The sequence below is a fragment of the Arachis ipaensis genome, chromosome B03 (genome assembly GCF_000816755.2).
Source record: "Arachis ipaensis cultivar K30076 chromosome B03, Araip1.1, whole genome shotgun sequence".
NCBI lineage: Eukaryota > Viridiplantae > Streptophyta > Magnoliopsida > Fabales > Fabaceae > Arachis > Arachis ipaensis.
The window spans coordinates 101239259-101264274 of record NC_029787.2 but is presented as its reverse complement, the minus strand read 5'-3'; the positions used below and the strand labels follow the sequence as shown (position 1 = coordinate 101264274).

Below are 25016 nucleotides of genomic sequence, written 5' to 3'. Positions count from 1 at the left end.
GGATTGATTGGATGAAGACAGCAAGAAAGCAGAAGTTCAGAGGAACGAACGCATCTCCATACACTTATCTGAAATTCTCACCAATGATATACATAAGTGTTTCTATCTTTATTTTCTGTCTATCTATTATTTATTTTTGAAAAATCCATAACCAATTATTATCCGCCTGACTGAGATTTACAAGATGACCATAGCTTGCTTCATACCAACAATCTCCGTGGGATCGACCCTTACTCACGTAAGGTTTTATTACTTGGACGACCCAGTGCACTTGCTGGTTAGTTGTATCAAAGTTGTGAATGAAAAACGATTAATTAAGACGTGCGTACAGAGTTTTTGGCGCCGTTGCCTGAGATCACAATTTCGTGCACCACCTGTCCCTAGTGGCTGATGATATCATCTGTCGGTTATATAGCCAACCCGACACGTCCTGGTAGCTAACCATGGACAGAAACACCCATCGCGGAGCAAGTAGGTTTGAGCTACAACCCCATTGCTACTACCTGCTCAACCCAGAGCCAGTAGAATAACCACTACTGTGGCTACTACCCAGGCGGGTGTTTAAAAGCTCAACCTGGAGCAAGTGGAATCACCACTACTACCGCTACTACTAGAAATCTCGTTTCTCAAATCATCTCAGGCTCATAAGCCAAATTTACTCAAAGTGAGTTCCCTTTTTAAAACAAAGCCACTCTCAGCATTCTCTTTCCAAAACTTCCAAAACCATGGTAAGTTAAGGATTTATTTCAAAGTATTCAAAATCACCCATACAACAATGAGATTTTATAACAAAAGTTTCTCGGCAGAGTCCCAAGTCTTTAGGGGAGAATAACATAACTCATTTTGACAAATTCATTTAAAATCATTAAAACCTTGGCTTTCTGATTTGAGTACTAAAATAGGATCTAAGCCAAACCGAGTCACGTAATCATTTACTTCTTTCAAAGCCATTTCCTTTACTTAGGCCAAAAACCAACTTCAACCCCCGTGATAAATTCTAGAACATTTCAACTGTTCAAAATTGTTTTAGTCTTGCAAGAATTCAGAATTCAAAGAGTACTTAAACCTTTCCAAAACATTTCAAAATGAAACTTGTCAATAGACATTCAGGTTCTTTCAAAATCATTGAAACTCCTCTAATTGAAACCCTCAAGTCAAATTCAAAGGCATTGCACTTGTCACATTTAAAACAACTTTAAAACATAAGTTTCATCTAAATAGCTTTCTCCTGAAAGAGATACAATGCCTTTCTTAAGAAGCAAGACTAAATCACAATTTCCTCTTTAGTAATTCATTTCAAAAGCATGAATCATCCTTTTCTTGATAATTCAAATAAAATAGTAGAAATCTTTAACTCGCCATTTTTCCAGACAACATTTTAATAAAGACTCGGATTTTATAGAAATTTCGGTAGCACCTCCCCTAAAACTTGGACTTTGCCACCCAATTCGGGTCCCAACAAAACAGTCCACAATCCTTTTCAACAGCCCAACATCCAAAAATCAGTTCAAGGCGAGCCAAAACCCAACAGTCATCTCAATTCCATTTTTCAAGAAAACCTTTTCAAGAATCAAATCATTATCAGCCGAATAAACTCATTTCTAAAGTTTCAAAGAAACGGCTCAGTAACAATCATTTATCAATAACCAGATCATTTAAAGCAAGCCAGGCTGAATTCAAGAGTCTATTCTCTCTTTCACATTCTCAAGAAAATCAACTCAACTCAAATCAATTCCCAACGGATTAAACTCAATCTCAAAGCTTTAAAAGAATCAACTTCAAAAGCATTTCGTTTCATAAAACCACACAACAATTCAGCCAAACAAACATTCATAATCACTCGAGACAATCAAATAATACATAAGGCTACTACAACCACCAAAACACATTGTCTCACATCAGTATCCATATGTAATAATTCCAATATAAAATATAGTTTTCGGAAAGCGCCCCTACCTCAAAACGCAATTCCATAACCCAAACGTCTCACAGAGTCCTTTCCGCCTCACCCGAACTGACGGCAACTAAAACCTCAGCTCCCAGTCACGTGCGCAATAACCATAGCAACACTAATCGCAACATACAATAATCAGGACTCGACCCCACGTTATCAAAACTCATATTCATTAACCGAACACAACGGGATACTAACGCGAGGCTTTCCGAAATATAAATACTTACTGAACTAGCGAAACGAAGCAGCTACGATTTCAAACAGGCCCGCCAACAGCTCTGGCGATGGCCAGAAGCTTCGGTGGATCAACTATAAAAATCACGTAGCATTAAAACCTTCTTGAAATCCAAAAAAGCAGAAACCTCAATTAAAACCTTTACCAAAAAGTCAAAATTCGCGGAATCCGCTGAACATAGCAGCTCCATCAACGGCAGCTTGTACCGCAGCGACCCAGGAAGCGGCATCAACTGAACAACAGCTCCAATGATGCTATTCCAATGAGTTTTCTTACTTTGGTAGTGACACAGCGACTCAAAATCGGCATAGCCGCATCACACTTATCAACGGCGGCTCCATTAGCAACCACCATAGCATCCCGGCCTCAGCAGCGGCTTCCAATGGCAACAGTGGTGCGCTCAACCCAGAACCCGAATGGAGCACAGTAGGAGAGACGGCCATGGGTGACAGTGATGCGAGCTCCGATGGTGGCAGGAGGTGATGGCGGCAGAGCGCGGTGGCTACCCCCTCATAGCGCGTCTCTCTCTCGTGCGACTGGCGACGGCGCGGCTAGGAGTGACGGTGTGACGAACAGAGGCGGCGGCACGGCGTGGACGCGGTGGTGATGAAGGCTGGAAGGTGGGGCGAGGCTGGACGGCGACCCAGCAGTGGCGGCTCCGTCTCGCGTGCCCTGGCTCGCGCTTTCTCTTCCGCCCGTGACTATGGTCCACGGCTTCCTCTCCTTCGACGGCAACACGACGGCGCGGCGGTAGTGATGCCCGCCGGCGCCGTCCTTCCTCTTCCCCTCTCCACTTCTCTGATCTCCCGTTTCCCTCCTCCCTTTCTTCGTTTCTTTCTTTCAGGGAATCAAAGGGGGCTGCGTGTGTTGTTGTTTTTGGGGAAAAAGGGTTTCGGCTGCTGAGGGCTAGGGAGCTGAGTGTGGGCAAAAGGGAACCGGGTCGGGTAACGGGTTACTGGGTTAGGGTTTTCCTTATTTGAAAATTAGGGCTAGGGGTAATTTGGTAGTTTCGAATAAAATCGGGAATAATATAATAATTGAAACCCAAATTAAATCCAACACTAGTTGTATATAGAAAATGCTATTTGTTCATCACTCTCACGAATTTTTTTTAATAAAATGTTCAAATCAAATAATTAGAAATAATATACTTATTTCTTCAGTTTCCAAAATAAATCATAACTTGGATAATAATCATAACTCATCTCAAATTCAATAAATCACAACTTGCCTTAATTATCCTTAAGAAAGTAATCTATGAAATTAAGGCTATAAATAACTATATGATTTGAGACTTGATCATAATAAGACTTTTCAAAAGTTCTGGGTCTTACAGTATGACTGCTTTATAATTTATAACTAAATTATTATGTTCAACGTGGAGTGATGCACTAATGGTTTAGTTCATTTTTTATTCTTCCAGCGATTTACACCATCGAGTTTCAAAAACGTGGGCTACCTCACACACACATGTTGTTTCTCCACCGTGATGACAAGTATCCTACTGCAGAAGATATTGACAAGATAAGAAAGATTCACCATGCATGGAAGATGGAAAATGCATCAGACACTTCCCCATGTAATTTGTTGAGAACACAACAATTGATGAAGATGGTTATTCAGTATACAGACGCAGAGATGATGGAAAGACAATCATGAAGTCAGGTATTGATCTTGATAACTGTTATGTCGTTCCTCATAATAGGTATTTATTGATGAGATATGGAGCACACGTCAATGTTGAGTGGTGCAACCAATCTAGATCAATAAAGTATCTATTCAAGTATGTTAACAAAGGACACGACTGTGTAACTGCATCATTTTATAAAAGTGCAACCGAAGATGTGGATAAGGATGAGCACGATGAAGTCAGTATGTATTATGATTGTCGATATATATCTCCATGCGAAGCTACTTGGAGGATTTTTGGATACAACGTTCACTATAGAGACCCGTCTGTGGTAACGTTGGGGTTTCACTTGCCAAACGAGCAACCACTAATTTTCAGAGATGATGAGAATTTGGAAGATGTTGCTAGAAAGGCTTTTGTCAAGGAATCCATGTTTTTGGAATGGTTTAAAGCGAACAAGTCGTATCCCTAAGCCCGATCACTTATGCTGAATTCCTAACAAAATTTGTATGGAAATCAAAGGAGAGAAAATGGTTTCCACGAAAGTCACACGCTGTGATAGGTCACATTTTCTTTATCCCTCCTGGTTCAGGTGAAAGTTACTGCCTTAGACTACTTCTCAATTATGCTAAACGGGATAAATCATATGAAGAAATACGGACAATAGATGCATGTTATGCACAAGGTCTTTTAGATAATGATAGAGAATACGTTGATGCAATAAAGAAAGCAAGTCATTGGGGATCAGGAGTTTATTTGAGGAAGATTTGCAATATTGTTGTTTTCAGATTCCATGGAAAGGCCAGAACATGTATGGAAAAAAGACATGGCATTTGCTTTCAGATGACATACTTCAAAAGCAAAGAAGAATAATGAAGAATCCAGGTAAAAATTCATTATTTACCATGCTTAATCTGAGTCAGAAACTATCCTCTTCAATATTGGTTCTAATTACATGTCTACTTATTTGGGCGAATCATATTTTGTAATCATATTTCATATAACCTAATACGATATCCAATTTCACATAGGGACAAATTCAGTAATTCAGTAGAGGAGGGTCGAAAATTAAAATATTGTATAATCAAATATAATATAATATAAGTAGTAATATTAATCAAACTAATCAAACGAATAGCTGAATATAGAAATATTATTACAATAGAATGTGTGTCTATTAGGCATGTTGATATAATAGTCTTTCATAATGAGAATTTTGTACTTCATGTTTTGATATCACCATCTTTATGATAATGTATTTATTGAAATTTTGTTTAACACAGATCTAAGACTAACAAATGAGGAGTTGAAGGAGTTAACTCTAATAGATATTGAGCTAATAATCAAGGGGTACAACAAGAGTCTTAGAGATTTTGAATCCATGCCACACCCCAACTTTGACTCATGCACCTCTCAGATGATGTCCAATAGGGTCAATAGGCTACTTTGTGATGAGCTACATTATGATAGACATAGATTAGCTGAGAAAAATTCTATTGGACTAGATCAAATGACAACTGAACAGAGATCAGCATATGATAAAATTATGGAAGCGGTCCATGGTTGTAGCGGAGGAGTTTTCCTCTTATAAGGATTCGGTGGAACTAGAAAAAACGTTTGTGTGGAAGACATTAGCTTCGGCATTAAGGTCTAGAGGTCAAATTGTTTTTACCGTTGCTTTAAGTAGAATAGCTTCTTTGTTAATTTCAGGTGGCAGGACAGCACACTCACGCTTTGCTATCCCACAAAATGTAGATGAGTTCTCCACATACAACATAAAACAAGAGAGTGATCTGGCTCAATTGTTGGTTAAAACAAAATTAATTATATGGGATGAAGCTCCAATGGTTAACAAATATTGCATAGAAGCCCTTGACCAGACAATGCGAGACATTTTAAGATTCAAGAATATTAACAGCCTAGATCAACCATTCAGTGGGAAGACAGTTGTTTTTGGAGGGAATTTTCGGAAAATTTTACCCGTTATACCAAAGGGTACAAGATAAGAAATTGTCAACGCAAGTATTAACTCATCGTATATTTGGAATAGTTGTAAGTTGTTGACACTAACAAGAAACATGCGTCTTAGTGTAGGCCCAGGTAATGCAAGCTCAAATGAGTTGAATCAATTTTCCGAATGGATACTGAAATTTGGGGATGGTAAGATTGGAATATCTATGGGTGGCGTTGATAAAGTAGAAATTCCCGATGACATCCTTATACGTGATTGGATCGACCCCATAAAGGCTATTTGTAAGGCCACTTATCCGAAATTGTTTGGACCCCTAGAGTCACATCATGGTTTGCATGATAGAGCCATACTCGCACAGACATTACAACATGTCGATGAAATAAACAACTACATGATGACTTTGAATTCGGCTAAATCACAAAAGTTTTTTAGCTCAGACAAAGCATGCCCCACAGAAGGGAATAATGAGTTACTAGCATCAGTACACATACCTGAATTTCTAAACACTATTAGGTGTTCAGGTGTGTCGAATCATGAGCTTACATTAAAAGTAGGCACACCAATCATGCTCTTAAGAAACATTGATCATACTGTTGGGTTGTGCAATGGGACACATTTAGTAGTTACCAAGCTTGGAAAACACATTATAGAAACACGAAATATTTCATGAAAACACTTAGACAACAAAGTTTTTATTCCAAGGATGACATTAAGTCCATCGGATCACCGGATCCCATTCAAGTTCCAACGTCGGCAATTTCCTATCATGGTTTCATATGCAATGACTATTAAAAAGAGTCAAGGTCAATCATTGTCTAGGGTTGGATTGATTCTTAAAAAACAAGTCTTTACTCATGGTCAACTATATGTGGCAATTTCTAAGGTCACTCATAGGGATGTGTTGAAGATATTGTTATATCATGATGATAACAATGACAATCAAACTGAAAATGTGGTTTTCAAAGAAGTCTTTAGGAATGTTGGGTGTACATGAGAAAAAGGTCCCAAGTCAGCAGCACTAAGCAATGTGAACATTCAATGAGCTATGAGTTATTAACCAGTCCAGGTAAAAAATAAAGTTGATATCTGACTTCAAAGATTTATATTTTGCATGACTAATCAATATTTTTATAGAATCATTTTGGCATTACCAGACAATTTTTATTGTCGTAAATACTATATTCCTATGTGGTGCATGAAACTGATTCCGCACGTTTCCCACAGATAGACCGGCAAGTATACCGAGTCGTCCAAGTAATACCTCAGGTGAGTGAGGGTCAATCCCACGGAGATTGTTGGTTTGAGTAAGCAATGGTTACCTTGCAGATCTTAGTCAGACAGATAGAAAATATAGTTGTCACGAAAAAATGCATAAAACAGATAAATAAATAAAACGTTACTAGATAGGTGTGAAATCTATGGTATGAGAATGGTTGAGGCTTCGGAGATGCATCTTCCTTTTGGATCAACCTTTCTCACCTTCTACTCCAACTTCGGATTGATTCATTTCATGGCAGGCTGTATATGATTAATGCCAGGTCAGCGGTCATTAATCTCCTCTGCTTTAGATCAACGCCGGGTCAACGGTCATCCAATCTGAACGGGGGTGAAGCTCTAGCAATCCATTCCCTTGGTGATCCTACTCAAAATGCCACAGACAAGGTCGGATCTTCCGGATCAGAGAATGCTGCTCCTTTGGTTCTAGCCTATACCACAATGGCCCTAATTGCCCCGCACTTCGGCTGCACTGATGTCTTGAGAAGTACCCAACGAAGCGTGGATTAGCCGTTTAAGAGATGTATAATCAAGCTGGTGGTTCAACATTATCCCGCCAAGGACTCGCAAGAACCCATGTGGAATTGGAATGATGGTCAAGTTATACTCCCAATCCATTAGAATGGAATCAAGCATAGATTGAAATAGAATAGTGATATTATTAATTCATAAGAATCAGTAGAGCTCCTAACCTTAACCTAGGAGGTTAGCGACTCATTGCTTACAGAAAAGTAATGTAAAACGTGAAGAATGGGCAAGAGTCCTCTAACAAGGGTGAACTCTTGTCTATATATACTAATATGCTAACTAAGAATTATAGAAATAAGATAGACTAGTCCTATAGTGCGAAAATCCATGTTTTGGGCCCACTTGGTGAGTGTTTGGACTGAGCTTGAGTGAAGCCACGAGCTAGTGCTCCCTTTTGGGCATCCAACACCATCTTTGAACTCCTGAATGGGCGTTGGACGCCAGCTGCTCCCTTCTAGGCATTGGACGCCAGGAATGAGGTTGGTGGCTGGCGTTGAACGCCCGTTTTGGGCCTTCATTTCCAAAGTAAAGTATAAACTATTATATATTTCTGGAAAGCCCTAGATGTTAGCTTTTCATAGTTGTTGAGAGCGCACCTTTTAGACTTTTGTAGCTTTAGAAATGCTCCTTCGAGTGCATGGGGTCAGATCCTGACAGCATCTGCAGTCCTTCCTCTGTCTCTGAATCAAACTTTGCCAAAACTTCTCAATTTCAGACAGAAAATACCTAAAATCATCATAAAACACGCAAACTCAAAGTAGAATCCAAAAATATGATTTTTTCACTAAAACCTATGAAAATATAATAAAACTTAAACAAAACATAATGAAAACTATATGAAAATGATGCCAAAAAGCGTATAAAATATCCGCTCATCAGAACACCAAACTTAAACTGTTGCTTGTCCCCAAGCAACCAAAAACAAGTAGGATTAAAAAGAAATAGAAGGATATAATAAATTTCAGAGTTCTCAATGAAGCTCAGTTTCAATTAGATGAGCGGGACTAGTAGCTTTTTTCTTCTAAATAGTTTTGGCATCTCACCTTCCTTTGAAGCTTAGAATGATTGGTATCTTTAGGAACTTAGAATCCAGATGATATTATTGACTCTCCTAGTTTAGTTCTTTTTTATTCTTGAACACAACTTCTTTTGAGTCTTGGCCGTGACCCTAAGTGCTTTGTTTTTCAGTATTACCACCGGATACATAAATGTCACAGATACTTAACTGGGTGAACCCTTTTGGACTGTGATTCAGCTTTGCTAGAATCCCCAGCCAGTGGTGTCCAGAGTTGTTAAGCACACTCTTTGCTTTAGATCACGACTTTAACTTCTCAGTCTCAAGCTTTTCACTTGACACCTTCACACCACAGGCATATAGTTAGGGAAGCAGCTCATTTAAACTGTTTAGGCCAAGATTTTTCTTCTTTTAGGCCCTCCTAACTATTGATGCTCAAAGCCTTGGATCCTTGCTCTTGCCTTTTGGTTTAAAGAGCTATTGGCTTTTTCTTTTTCTGCTTGCTTTTTTTTTGCATATACATATATATTTTTTTCTTTTATTGCTTTTTGCTGCTTTTTCTTGTTTCAAGAATCAATTTTAGGATTTTTCAGATCACCAATTGTTCATACCCTGGGTTGAGCTGTCTGACCCGGGATGTTTAGCGACAAGTCGACCGACCTCTTCAGGTCAGACTATCCGACCTCTTCAAGAGCTCGGCCAAAATCACCCGAAAAGCCCAAATAGGGCCCCAACAGAGGAATACGACCCAAATCCGAAGGCAGCCCAAGCCTATAGAGATAAGGGCGATTCCCTTGAAGATAAGATGACTACACTCAAAAGATAAGATAAGATATGATAACTATCTTATCCCAAAAGATCACTCTACAAACATTATAAATACACTGGAGCACCCATGTATAACTCATACTCTGATTCTACAAAAAACCTATTTAATACCCTTGCTAACTTAAGCATCGGAGTCCCTTGCAGGTACCACCACCCTCCGGTGACGAAGGATCAGCACCGCCACCCAGTCCAACAAGTCGGACACATCAACTCCGACCAGTACAGAAGATCTCATCCGAGATCGACCTACAGTTTCAGGTAACCCTCGGAACATTGGCGCCGCTGCCGGGGAACATGGAAGTCATCCCATCACCATGGCGGACAACCTTGACAACAACCACGACTCTGATCTAGAAGAGAAGACGCCGCACAAAAACGCGGATACTACACCAAAAGATACACCTCATCCTAACAAAGACAAGAATTTGCCAAACGCGGAAGCTATGGAGGCACTTTAAGACCGCCTAAAACAACTCGAAAAAGAGGTGGAGCATCAACGAGAAGCTGAGAGAGACCTACGAAGGGAAGTTAGGCGACGCCGCGAGTTAGAGAACAAGCTCCTGAAACTCGAAGCAGATCTCAAGGCCAAAACTACTCGATCCGGTCACGAAGATAGCTCCCGTAAGGACCAAGACCCATTCACCAAAGAGATCATGAAGACCAAAATTCCAAAGGACTTCAAACTTCCCGACATGACTTTATACGATGGCACAGTAGATCCCAGCCATTATCTCAGTAATTTCAGAAGTAGAATGTACCTCACCGACGCCTCAAATGCAGTTCGCTGCAAAGCCTTCCCGACTACTTTAACAAAAACAGCAATTAAATAGTTCGACAATCTACGCCCTAGGTCCATCTCAAGCTTCGACGACTTAGCCAAGAAGTTTCTGGCCAGATTCTCCATCCAAAAAGGCAAAACAAAGCACGCCCCAAGTCTATTAGGAATCAAGCAAGGAGATCGGGAAAGTCTTCGCAACTACATGTAAAGATTCAACAAAGCATGTCTAGACATACAAAGTCTACCAACAGAGGCCGCCATTATGGGTCTCATCAATGGCTTGCGAGAGGGGCCTTTTAGCCACTCTATATCGAAAAAACATCCCACATCTCTAAACAAAGTTCAAGAACGAGCAGAGAAATACATCAACATGGAGAAAAACTCTCAACTAGTAGTGATGCACGAAAACTTGTCTCTCAACAAATCTCCCTCGGCAAGTATACCGAATTGTCGTCAAGTAAAAACTCACAATAGAGTGAGGTCGAATCCCACAGGGATTGATTGGTCAAGAAACTTTAATTAGAGGAATGCTCTAGTTGAGCTAAGCAGAATTTGGTTTGAGAGTTGCAGGAAATTAAATGACGGGAAAATAAATAGCAGAAAATGTAAATGCTGGAAATAAAGAGCTGAAAATAGATGACAGAAAATAAATTGCAGAATCTTAAATGGGAATGGGGAAGATGATCATAAAGGTAACTGGCAGAAATTAAAGAGAATGGGTAAGATCAGAAATGGGGAGTTCATTGGGCTTAGGAGATGTTGCATCCTCTGGATCAAGTTCATTTTCATCTCTTCCTCAATCAATGCATTCATTGATCTCCTTGGCAATCTTAAGTGATTGAATTCCAATTCCTTGGTAATTCAATCTCTCAAATCTTGATCAATAGCCAATTCCTTGGTCCAATTGCTCATGAGAAGAGATGAGATATGGTCACTGATTATACCACATATATTTCCAAATCAAAGTGTTGGTAGGATTATATGTCACTATATCCGTCCAAACCCCAATTTGGTCCAACATGAGAAAGCATTTCTAGCATGATCTCTTCATTCCTCTTCCAAGGTTCCGAAGAGATCCAAGTATGAATAGCTTCTTTTCCAAGATAACTACTCAATTGGATGAAGATTGAAAGCTTTCTAGTAAAATCAAGAGAAAAGAAAGAAGAAGAATAATGAAAACTATTATTGATCCATCAAATTACAACAGAGCTCCCTAACCCAATGAAAGGGGTTTAGTTGTTCATAGCTCTGGGAATGGAAAACAAAGATGGAGAATACATTCTGAAAAGTTAAACTAGAAGTTGCAGAGAAAGTAAAAATACAGAGAGTAATTCTAATAATGCCCAAAAGCTCCTTTTCTAGTTCAAAGTTCTCCCTATTTATACTATCCTTCTGATCTTCTAGTTGCTTCTTCAAGTCTTGGATATGGGCCTTTGGATCTTGAGTTGAAGCAGTTATCTTCTTTAGTGGGCTCAGCTTTACTTGCAGAGAAAGTGTACAGTAGGTATGGACTTTAGCATGGGGCGTTAGTGGCGTTAACGTTAAGTGAAACTGTGGGGTCGAGAACGTTAGTGACAATCACCTTTTTCACTAACGTTCCTAACCCAAAAATGGTCCACGTTAACTTCAACGTTAGTGGCACTAACGTGACCACTAACGTTGCTTCTTGGCCCTTCGCAAATGTTACTGGGATTTACCTTTTCCAATAACGTTGAGAGTACCCATTTCTTCCTACGTTAGAGTTCACGTTAGTATAGTTAACGTGGCCTTTAACGTAGGCTTGCTAAATCTTTGAGAGCGTTAGTGACACTTACCTTTGTCACTAACGCTTCAAAGCGCCCCTACTTCCCACGTTAGAGTTCATGTTAACTAGGTTAACGTGACTTCTAACGTGGTATTGATAGCCATCTCCAACGTTAGTGACAAAAGTGAGTGTCACTAACGTTGGCTCATCATCCCTCTTCTCCATGTTAGCTTCCACGTTAATGTAATTAACGTGGCAACTAACGTGGCTCATAGTGGCTTAATCCAACGTTAGTGACAAAGGTGAGTATCACTAACGTTGGTGATTCCTTGCTCCCTCCACGTTAGAGTCCACGTTAACTAGGTTAACGTGACTCTTAACGTGGCAAGTATGAGCTTATTCCAACGTTAGTGACAAAGGTGAGTGTCACTAATGTTGGCATTATCTTCCTTATCCATGTTAGAGTTCACGTTAACTGAGTTAATGATGAGCGGATAATTTATACGCTTTTTGGCATTGTTTTTAGTATGTTTCTAGGAGAATCTAGTTACTTTTAGGGATGTTTTCATTAGTTTTAATGTTAAATTCACATTTCTGGACTTTACTATGAGTTTGTGTGCTTTTCTGTGATTTCAAGTATTTTCTGGCTGAAATTGAGGGACTTGAGCAAAAATCAGATTCAGAGGTTGAAGAAGGACTGCTGATGCTGTTGGATTCTGACCTCCCTGCACTCAAAATGGATTTTCTGGAGCTACAGAACTCAAACTGGCGCCCTTCCAATTGAGTTAGAAAGTAGACATCCAGGGCTTTCCAGAAATATATAATAGTCCATACTTTGGCCAAGTTTAGAGGACGTAAAAGGGAGTTGAACGCCAGTTCTACGCTGCTGTCTGGAGTTAAACGCCAGAAACACGTCACAAATCAGAGTTGAACGCCAGAAATACGTTACAACCTGGCGTTCAACTCCAAGAATGACCTCTGCATGTGTAACATTCAAGCTCAGCCCAAGCACACACCAAGTGGGCCCCGGAAGTGGATTTATGCATCAATTACTTACTTCTGTAAACCCTAGTAACTAGTTTAGTATAAATAGGACTTTTTACTATTGTATTTGACATCTTTGGATTATCTTTTGATCTATTGATCATGTTTGGGGGCTGGCCAATCGGCCATGCCTGGACCTTTAACTTATGTATTTTCAAACGGTAGAGTTTCTGTACTCCATAGATTAAGGTGTGGAGCGCTGCTGTTCCTCAAAGATTAATGCAAAGTACTACTGTTTTTCTATTCAATTCAACTTATTCCGCTTCTAAGATATTCATTCGCACTTCAACCTGAATGTGATGAACGTGACAATCATCATCATTCCCTATGAACGCGTGCTTGACAACCACTTCCGTTCTACCTGAGATTGAATGAGTATCTCTTGGATCTCTTAATCAGAATCTTCGTGGTATAAGCTAGATTGATGGCGGCATTCATGAGAGTCCGGAAAGTCTAAACCTTGTTTGCAATATTCCAAGTAGGACTCTGGGATTGAATGACTGTGACGAACTTCAAACTCGCGAGTGCTGGGTGAAAGCATCTCTATACGCTTATCTGAAATTCTCACCAATGAATTACATAAGTGTTTCTATCCTTATTTTATGTTTACTTATTATTTAATTTTGAAAACTCCATAACCTTTTGATATCCGCCTGACTGAGATTTACAAGGTGACCATAGCTTGCTTCATACCAACAATCTCCGTGGGATCGACCCTTACTCACGTAAGGTTTATTACTTGGATGACCCAGTGCACTTGCTGGTTAGTTGTATCGAAGTTGTGAATGAAAAACGATTTATTAAGACGTGCGTATAGAGTTTCTGGCGCCGTTGGCTGAGATCACAATTTCGTGCACCAAGTTTTTGGCACCGTTTCCGGGGATTGTTTGAGTTTGGACAACTGACGGTTCATCTTGTTGCTCAGATTAGGTAATTTTCTTTTGTTTTATTTTCAAAAATTTTTTCAAAAATCTTTCAAAAATTTCTCCTTTGTTTTTGAAAAAAATTTTAAAATAAAAATGTTTTTCAAAAAAATATTTTTCTTCAGAATTTTTAAGAATGAATTCTAGTATTTCATGAAGCATGTTGAAGCCTGGCTGGCTGTAAAGCCATGTCTAATTCTTCTGGATAGGGAATGTCAGTCGTGTCATGTCTGAGTTACATACTAAAGTTTGGCTGGCTATTAAGTCATGCCTGACCCTTTGATTGGAGCTTTAGACTAAAGAGCATAAGATTCCTGGAATTCATATTAAAAATTTTTGAATCCTTATTTTTCTCTTTCAAAATGATTTTCGAAAAAAAAATTTAAAGAAAATGCAAAAAAATCATAAAATCATAAAAATAAAAAATATTTCATGTTTCTTGTTTGAGTCTTGAGTCAAGTTGAAAGTTTGGTGTCAATTGCATATTCATCTTGCATTTTTCGAAAAATTCATGCATTCATAGTGTTCTTCATGATCTTCAAGTTGTTCTTGGTAAGTCTTCTTGTTTGATCTTGATGTTTTCATGTTTTGTGTCTTTTCTTGTTTTTTATATGCATTCTTGCATTCATAGTGTCTATACATGAAAAATTTTTAAGTTTGGTGTCTTGCATGTTTTCTTTGCATTAAAAATTTTTCAAAAATAAGTTCTTGATGTTCTTGACATTCAAAGTGTTCTTGGTGTTCATCTTGACATTCATAGCATTCTTGCATGCATTCATTGTTTTAATCCAAAATTTTCATGCATTGAGTCTTTTTCATGTTTTTCCCTCTCATCAATAAAAATTCAAAAATAAAAAAAAAGAAATATCTTTCCCTTTTTCACTCATAAATTTCGAAAATTTGAGTTGACTTTTTCAAAACTTTTTAAAATCTAGTTGTTTTTATGAGTCAAATCAAATTTTCAATTTAAAAATCTTATCTTTTTCAAAATCTTTTTCAAAAATCAAAAATCAAATCTTTTTCATTTTTCTTAGTTATTTTCGAAAATTTTAAAAATATTTTTCAAAAATCTTTTTCTTATCTTTATCTCCTAATTTTCGAAAATAACATCATCAATTAATGTTTTGATTCAAAAATTTCAAGTTTGTTACTTACTTGTTAAGAAAGATTCAAACTTTAAGTTCTAGAATCATATTTTGTGATTTCTTGTGAATCAAGTCATTAATTGTGATTTTAAAAATCAAATCTTTTTCAAAACTAATTTCAATCATATCTTTTTAAAAATATCTCTTTATCTTATCTTTTTCAAAATTTGATTTTAAAATATCCTTTCTAACTTCTTATCTTCTTATCTTTTCAAAATTGATTTTCAAATTTGTTTAAACTACCTAACTAACCCTCTCTCTCTAATTTTCGAAAATATCTCCCTCTTTTTCAAAAATTCTTTTTAATTAACTAATTATTTTAATTTTTGATTTTAATTTTATTCCTAATTTTCAAAAAATTACTAACCTTTTTCAAAAAAAAAAAAACTATTTTCGAAAATCACTAACTCTTTTTCAAAAATTATTTTCGAAAATTCTCTCTCTCTCTTATCTCCTTCTATTTATTTATTCATCTACTAACACTTCATCTCACCCAAATTCGAACCCCCTCTTCCATCTGTGTTCGAATTTTTTCTTCTTCTTTTCTTCTACTCACACAGGGACCTCTATACTGTGGTAAAAAGGACCCTTATTATTATTATTATTTTTCTGTCCCTCTTTTTCATATGAGCAGGAGCAAGGACAAGAATATTCTTGTTGAAGTAGATCCAGAACCTGAAAGGACTCTAAAGAGGAAACTAAGAGAAGCTAAATTACAACAATCCAACAAGCACCTTTCAGAAATTTTCTAACAGGAAGAGGAGATGGCAGCCGAAAATAATAATAATGCAAGGAGGATGCTTGGTGACTTTACTGCACCTAATTCCAATTTACAAGGAAGAAGCATCTCCATTCCTGCCACTGGAGCAAACAATTTTGAGCTTAAACCTCAATTAGTTTCTCTGATGCAGCAAAACTGCAAGTTTCATGGACTTCCATCTAAAGATCCTTTTCAGTTCTTAACTGAATTCTTGCAGATCTGTGATACTGTTAAGACTAATGGAGTAAATCCTGAAGTTTACAAACTCATGCTTTTCCCTTTTGCTGTAAGAGACAGAGCTAGAGTATGGTTGGACTCTCAACCTAAGGATAGCTTGAACTCTTGGGATAAGCTGGTCAAGGCTTTCTTAGCCAAGTTCTTTCCTCCTCAAAAGCTAAGCAAGCTTAGAGTGGATGTTTAAACCTTCAGACAGAAAGAAGGTGAATCCCTCTATGAAGCTTGGGAGAGATACAAAGGACTGACCAAAAAGTGTCCTTCTGACATGCTTTCAGAATGGACCATCCTAGATATATTCTATGATGGTCTGTCTGAGTTATCTAAGATGTCATTGGATACTTCTGCAGGTGGATCCATTCACCTAAAGAAAACGCCTGCAGAAGCTCAAGAACTCATTGACATGGTTGCTAATAACCAGTTCATGTACACTTCTGAGAGGAATCCTGTGAGTAATGGGACACCTCAGAAGAAGGGAGTTCTTGAAATTGATACTCTGAATGCCATATTGGCTCAAAATAAAATATTACCTCAGCAAGTCAATATGATTTCTCAGAGTCTGAATGGAATGCAAGCTGCATCCAACAGTACTCAAGAGGCGCCTTCTGAAGAAGAGGCCTATGATCCTGAGAACCCTGCAATAGCAGAGGTAAATTACTTAGGTGAACCTTATGGAAACACCTATAACTCATCATGGAGAAATCATCCAAATTTCTCATGGAAGAATCAACAAAAGCCTCAACAAGGCTTTAATAATGGTGGAAGAAATAGGTTTAACAATAGTAAACCTTTTCCATCATCCACTCAACAACAGACAGAGAACTCTGAACAAAATACTTCTAATTTAGCAAATTTAGTCTCTGATCTATCTAAGGCCACTGTAAGTTTCATGAATGAAACAAGGTCCTCCATTAGAAATTTGGAGGCACAAGTGGGCCAGCTGAGTAAAAGGATCACTGAAATCCATCCTAGTACTCTCCCAAGCAATACAGAAGAAAATCCAAAAGGAGAGTGCAAGGCCATTGTCATAGTCAACACGGCCGAACCTGGAGAGGAAGAGGAGGACGTAAATCCCAGTGAGGAAGACCTCCTGGGACGTCCAGTGATCAATAAGAAATTTCCCTTTGAGGAACCAAAGGAATCTGAGACTCATCTAGAGACTATAGAGATTCCATTGAACCTCCTTATGCCCTTCATGAGCTCTGACGAGTATTCATCTTCTGAAGAGAACGAGGATGTTACTGAAGAGCAAGTTGGATGAGGATGAATCTATCATCCTTGGAAGACCTTTCCTAGCCACAGTAAGAGCTGTGATTGATGTTGACAGAGGTGAATTAGTCCTTCAATTGAATGGGGACTCCCTTGTGTTTACAACTCAAGGTTTCCCTTCTGTAAACATGGAAAAGAGGCACAGTAAGCTTCTCTCAAAACAGAGTCAACCAGAGCCCCCACAGTCAAACTCTAAGTTTGGTGTTGGGAGGCCACAACCAAACTCTAAGTTTGGTGTTGAACTCCCATATCCAAACTCTAAGTTTGGTGTTGGGAAATCTAAACAATGCTCTGAACATCTGTGAGGCTCCATGAGAGCCCACTGTCAAGCTATTGACATTAAAGAAGCGCTTGTTGGGAGGCAACCCAATTTTTATTTATCTAATTTTATTTTTCTTGTTCTTTCATGTTTTATTAGGTTCATGTTCATGTGGAGTCACAAAATAAATATAAAAATTGAAAACGGAATCAAAAACAGCAGAAGAAAAATCACACCCTGGAGGAGGACCTTACTGGCGTTTAAACGCCAGTAAGAAGCATCTGGCTGGCGTTCAACGCCAGAACAGAGCATGGTTCTGGCGCTGAACGCCCAAAATGGGCAGCATCTGGGCGTTTGAACGCCAGAATTGTACCCTGGAGAAGAGCTGGCGCTGAATGCCCAGAACAAGCATGGTTCTGGCGTTCAACGCCAGAAATGGGCAACAAATGGGCATTCAACTCCCAGAACAAGCACCAATCTGGCGCTGAACGCCCAAAGTTGTGTGCAAGGGCATTTTGCATGCCTAATTTGGTGCAAGGTTGTAAATCTTTGAACACCTCAGGATCTGTGGACCCCACAGGATCCCCACCTACCTCCACTCACTTCTTCTCACCCCTCTTTCACACAATCCCATAAACACTCTTCCCCAAAACTCTTCACCAATCACCTCATAAACTCCACCTACCTTCAAAATTCAAAATCAATTTCCCACCCAAACCCACCCTAGATGGCCGAACCTTACCCCCCTCCCTTCCCTATATATAGCCCTCCATTCTTCCTCATTTTCACACAACACAACCCTCTCTTCTCTTCTTAACCGAATACACCACTCCCTCCTCTCCTTCATATTTTCTTCTTCTTCTTCATATTTGCTCGAGGGTGAGAAAAATTCTAAGTTTGGTGTGGTAAAAGCATAAGCTTTTTGTTTTTCCATTACCATTGATGGCACCTAAGACCGGAGAATCCTCTAGAAAAGGGAAAGGGAAGACAAAAGCTTCCACCTCCGAGTCATGGGAGATGGAAAGATTCATCTCCAAAGCCCATCAAGACCACTTCTATGATGTTGTGGTCAAGAAGAAGGTGATCCCCGAGGTCCCTTTCAAGCTCAAGAAGAATGAGTATCCAGAGATCCGACATGAAATCCAAATAAGAGGTTGGGAAGTTCTAACAAACCCCATCCAACAAGTCGGCATCCTAATGGTTCAAGAGTTCTATGCCAATACATGGATCACTAGGAACCATGATCAAAGTAAGAACCTAAACCCAAAGAATTATATTACAATGGTTCGGGGGAAATACTTAGATTTTAGTCCGAAAAATGTGAGGTTGGCGTTTAACTTGCCTATGATGCAAGGAGATGCACGCCCCTACACTAGAAGGGTGAACTTTAATCAAAGGTTGGACCAAGTCCTCATGGACATATGTGTGGAAGGAGCTCACACTACAAGAAAAATAGCCATTCAGCCACACTTTTTTTAAACTACATTTGAAATGAATAGGCTACGCTTTTCTCCGTGTTGCCTTTTTATAAGAGAAAAGGATACATAATTGTTGCATCATTTAAAAAATGTAGCCTTAGGTATTATAGAAATCACTTATAAAGCGTAGCCGTAGGTTGATATCTATAGATTCACTTTTTCTATCAAAGAAGGCGCTTTTAGAAGGTAGCCTATTTGTTAAATTTTGGGTGCGTTTTAAAAGTGATGCCTAATGTATCTAGAGCCAAATACACCCACAACACTTAGTAATTTTTTTCCTCCTTATCACTAAATCACATTCACGTTCCAGCACGGCAGCACCCTCACTTTCGCAACTCACCCTAACCTTAACTCACCTTCGCCACGCACCCTTTCACACACACACCCAGATCCGAGTGAATGAGTGAACCAGAGGGAGGAGAGGAGGAAGACAGAGATGAGAGCATGAGCGAGAGACCAGAGAGTGAGAGGGGGTCACCGCCGCAACGCCGCTGCAGCCGCCGCCATCACCGTCGTGGAGGAGGGAGTCCAGAGGAGAGAGAGAAAGATGATTCGCAGACTAAATGGAGAGAAAGGACGAAGACGCGATGCGAGAGAGAAGGAGGCTGTTCCGCCGTGCACTATGGTCGCTCCTGGGGTCAATTGAAGCCGCCGCCGCTGCTAGGGCTTGCCGTGCTCCTGTCCTCACTTTCGGCTTCTACAATTTACTTCCTGTTCGTACTCCCAACCCCGCTCTCTCTCCAACTTTCATTTCATTCTCATTTCAATTTCAATTTCAATTTCGATGTCTCTGCAGGCGTTTCATTAGTGCCGTTTTCGACGACAAGGGTGCGGATGCAATTTTCTCCTTTGAAAAGTTCTGCTGCAATCTCCCCAAACCTCTTCTTCAGGTTCTGGTTTCTATTTGGATTACTTTTCTCAATTCGATTTTGATCCATCTGCTAATTAATTGGGTTGATTAATACCAGCTCATATATCTCGCCATAATCAGTTCAACATATTATTTCATTGTAAAATTGTGTTTAACAGATCATATATGATTAATGTGAATGAAGAACACTAGGTTGAATTAAATTGAATTGAATCATGGATAAGACATAAGAGCATGTTAGCTGGTTTGGAATCACTTCCAGAAGCTTATCAGCAAAGAATAGTGTCCATGATGGAACAAGTTAGCTGGTAAACATCATTGCTGGAATCTAAATAAATCAATATCTGTTATGTATCATGTTATTAAGATGTGGACACATGTATCTTATGTTAACATTTGAGTCAACGTGAATAACCTTATTATTATTATTATTATCAAATAGTAATGGTATATTAGTTTAGCTAAGTAATAAGTGAGTTTTTATTTTTAGTTATTTGATTACATGTTCTATCTTATAACCCCAAAATCATGTTCACCCCAATTAAATTGTACAAAGCTTGTTGCTGCGACACTGAATAAAAATATGCTATAAAAATTCAGCTAATGATAAATTCTGTCTTGTTAAATTATTTTGGATTTTGATTTTGATGCATTCACCTAATCATCCTTTAAGTCTTGTTTGTTTATACTGATGCTTCTTAAAGGGTTAATTCATCAATAAGAATGGCTTTGCATGGTTGCTATTGTCACCATATAAAGTTGACAAATCATAGAAGAACACCAAACTCCTTCAGCTTCTCATCCTCCATTTCGAATCCCAAGTTTCCAAAGAATAAAAGGGGACAGCGTGATTCATCAGAGAATGATGCATATCCCAGGTTCCTGGTTGTAATGCGTCAGACAGAATTGCCTGCATCAAATTCAAAGTATGGTACCAATGGAAAAGTTGTTAGAATGGTACCCTCAAGTGAGGTAGTGAAGAGAAGCACACTGTCATATAATAAGGTGAAGACAGTGAATGGTGCAAAACAAAATGTTAATGGAGTAGCAACTATTGTAAAAAGAGATGTTAACCCCCCCTTGACCAAGGCAGTGAAATCAAGAACCTCTGAAGAACTTCCACCGCTGGAGGAGCTCAAGGTTTTGCCCTCGGGCGAAGGCTTCAGTTGGGCTAATGAGAATTACAGTTCTTGGCAGAGATCTATTGATGTTTGGTCTTTTGTGCTTTCTTTGCGTATTCGGGTTCTATTGGACAATGCAAAATGGGCATATATTAGAGGCTTCACAGAAGATAAACAGGTTGGTTCTTACACTTCATTAATTAGTGCTGCTAGAAAACCAATTTTAACTTTCTTGCAGCACTCAGATTCAGACATAAGACTGTTTTACTTGTGTTTGTTTTTTGCTGATTGGAATTTGTTTGGTTACATTTTTATTTAGAAAATTTCCAATCATAGTTCTCTATTAATGAACTGAGTTTGATTGAGTTGCAAAAGTAATATATGTAATGTAATATGAATGCAGGCAATAATTAGGGGTGTGACATGGCTTCTACATTATTTTTGGAATGTACACAATTAGCATGTTTATTTGATTCTCGATTTGGTAGTGAATTTGTTTGAAGTTATTTATTATGATGATGAATTATTGATTTGCTGCAGATTGAGCATTAAGATCCAGTTGCATCTGATGCATTCCATGAATGGTAACCGCCAATGATTCAGATTGAGTCTCCATTTGGAACTGGGAACACCGCAATGCTGATCTGCTCTCTGCTCGCCCAGTCTTCGTCACTGCCTTTATAAGTAAGTGATATGCATTCAAAATACCTGAAAACTTTTAACGATGTTAAAGTTTAAGATTGATTTGAATATTGATCCATTTGCTTGATCTAAATATCTATTGACATGTTATAATCTTCTAGATGTTGTTCTTTGTTATTATTAACAAAGTCTCTATTGCAATAGTGGATCATGTAAATTTGATTAAAGTGTTGTCAGAATTTTGTTGAAAATTTGAGTAGTTATAGGTATACAAAAAAAAAGAGGGACCTAAGGCTACACTTATAAAAAGTAGTCATGGTATACAATGTGGCTACACTTTACAGGTGATGCAGTAGTGTTGAAAAGCGTAGCCTATTCTGACAAAAATGGAAGTTGAAAAGCGTAGTCTTTGGTCCTGAACAGCATCACTTGAAAAGCGTACCCTATTCTCAAATGCCAAAAGCGTAGCCTTTGGTGCAGAAAAGTATAGCCTTTGAGAATAGGCAACGGCCGAATAGGAATCACCCCAAAAAGCATAGCCGTAGCCTAAGGCATCATTTTTTTTCATTTTTGGCTACACTTTTCAAATGTACCTGAATGGGTGTTTTTCTTGTAGTGTCAATGGAAGATTGACTCCAAAGGCAAGCCGGTTCAATTAAGAAGACTGGACCTCAAGCCTGTGGCTAGAGGATGGTTGGAGTTTATCCAACGCTCCATCATCCCCACTAGCAACCGATCTGAAGTTACTGTGGATCGGGCCATCATGATTCATAGCATCATGATTGGAGAGGAAGTAGAAGTTCATGAAGTCATCTCCCTTGAATTCTACAAAATAGCCGAAAAGCCCTCTCCTGGGGCAAGGCTAGCTTTTCCTCATCTTTTTTGCCATCTATGTTACTCAGCTGGAGCTTTCATAGAAGGAGACATTCCCATTGAGGAAGAGAAGCCCATCACTAAGAAAAGGATGGAGCAAGCAAGAGAGCCCATTCATGGATCTCAAGAGACGCATGAAGCTCATCACCATGAGATCCCGGAGATGCCTCAAATGCATTTTCCTCCACAAAACTATTGGGAGCAAATCAACACCTCCCTAGGAAAATTAAGTTCCAACATGGGACAATTAAGGGTGGAACATCAAGAGCACTCCATCATCCTTCATGAAATAAGAGAAGATCAAAAAGCAATGAGGGAGGAGCAACAAAGACAAGGAAGAGACATAGAAGAGCTCAAGGACATCATTGGTTCCTCAAGAAGGAAACGCCACCATCACTAAGGTGGACTCATTCCTTGTTTTTACATTCTCTGTTTTTCATTTTCTCTATGTTAAGTGCTTATCCATGTTTGTGTCTTCATTACATGATCATTAGTATTTAGTAACTTTGTCTTAAAGTTATGAATGTCCTATGAATCCATCACCTCTCTTAAATGAAAAATGTATTAATTCAAAAGAACAAGAAGTACATGAGTTTCAAATTTATCCTTGAACTTAGTTTAATTATATTGATGTGGTGACAATGCTTCTTATTTTCTGAATGAATGCTTGAACAGTGCATATGTCTTTTGAAGTTGTTATTTAAGAATGTTAAATATGTTGGCTCTTGAAAGAATGATGACAAGGAGACATGTTATTTGATAATCTGAAAAATCATAAAAATGATTCTTGAAGCAAGAAAAAGCAGCAAAGAACAAAGCTTGCAGAAAAAAAAAGAAAAAAAAATAATGGCGAAAAAAAATAGAAAGAAAGAGAGAAAAGCAAAGAGCAAAAAGCCAATAACCCTTAAAACCAAAAGGCAAGGGTAAATAAAAAGGATCCCAAGGCTTTGAGCATCAGTGGATAGGAGGGCCTAAAGGAATAAAATCCTGGCCTAAGCGGCTAAACCAAGCTGTCCCTAACCATGTGCTTGTGGCGTGAAGGTGTCAAGTGAAAACTTGAGACTGGGCGGTTAAAGTTAAGGTCCAAAGCAAAAAAAAGGGTGTGCTTAAGAACCCTGGACACCTCTAATTGGGGACTCTAGCAAAGCTGAGTCACAATCTGAAAAGGTTCACCCAGTTATGTGTCTGTGGCATTAATGTATCCGGTGGTAATACTGGAAAACAAAGTGCTTAGAGCCACGACCAAGACTCATAAAATAGCTGTGTTCAAGAATCATCATACTGAACTAGGAGAATCAATAACACTATGTGAACTTTGAGTTCCTATATAAGTCAATCATTCTGAACTTCAATGGATAAAGTGAGATGCCAAAACTATTCAAGAGGCAAAAAGCTACAAGTCCCGCTCATCTGATTGGAGATATGTTTCATTGATAGTTTGGAATTCATAGTATATTCTCTTCTTTTTATCCTATTTGATTTTCAGTTGCTTGGGGACAAGCAACAATTTAAGTTTGGTGTTGTGATGAGCGGATAATTTATACGCTTTTTGGCATTGTTTTTAGTATGTTTTTAGGAGAATCTAGTTACTTTTAGGGATGTTTTCATTAGTTTTTATGTTAAATTCACATTTCTGGACTTTACTATGAGTTTGTGTGTTTTTCTGTGATTTCAGGTATTTTTTGGCTGAAATTGAGGGACTTGAGCAAAAATCAGATTCAGAGGTTGAAGAAGGACTGCTGATGCTGTTGGATTCTGACCTCCCTGCACTCAAAATGGATTTTCTCGAGCTACAGAACTCAAAATGGCGCGCTTCTAATTGCGTTGGAAAGTAGACATCCAGGGCTTTCCAGAAATATATAATAGTCCATACTTTGGCCAAGTTTAGACGACGTAAAAGGGCGTTGAACGCTAGTTCTACGCTGCTGTCTGGAGTTAAACGCCAGAAACACGTCACAAACCAGAGTTGAATGCCAGAAATATGTTACAACCTGGCGTTCAACTCCAAGAATGACTTCTGCACGTGTAACATTCAAGCTCAGCCCAAGCACACACCAAGTGGGCCCCGGAAGTAGATTTATGCATCAATTACTTACTTCTGTAAACCCTAGTAACTAGTTTAGTATAAATAGGACTTTTTACTATTGTATTTGACATCTTTGGATTAGCTTTTGATCTATTGATCACGTTTGGGGGCTGGCCAATCGGCTATGCCTGGACCTTTCACTTATGTATTTTCAAAAGGTAGAGTTTCTGCACTCCATAGATTAAGGTGTGGAGCTCTGCTGTTCCTCAAAGATTAATGCAAAGTACTACTATTTTTCTATTCAATTCAACTTATTCCGCTTCTAAGATATTCATTCGCACTTCAACCTGAATGTGATGAACGTGACAATCATCATCATTCCCCCACGAACGCGTGCCTGACAACCACTTCC

General features: G+C 38.7%; 1 protein-coding gene and 2 pseudogenes across 1 annotated transcript; all 3 read left to right on the top strand.

The window, feature by feature from the left end:
* LOC110269497 lies at nt 3660-5939 on the top strand (annotated as a pseudogene).
* Nucleotides 5991-6984, top strand: LOC107633446 (annotated as a pseudogene).
* On the top strand, nt 20127-21382 carry LOC107633445. Its single transcript, XM_016337072.2, has 2 exons — nt 20127-20250; nt 20647-21382. The coding sequence occupies exons 1-2, from the start codon at nt 20177-20179 to the stop codon at nt 21380-21382; spliced, it is 810 nt and encodes a 269-aa protein (XP_016192558.2). The 5' UTR covers nt 20127-20176.

Excerpts from the sequence above, each read along its gene's own strand:
- LOC107633445 (XM_016337072.2), top strand. The coding sequence starts at position 20,177 with ATGTTAGCTGGTTTGGAATCACTTCCAGAAGCTTATCAGCAAAGAATA. Across the intron at positions 20,251-20,646 it reads ATGATGGAACAAGTTAGCTG|GGTTAATTCATCAATAAGAA; the intron begins GTAAACATCATT and ends TGCTTCTTAAAG.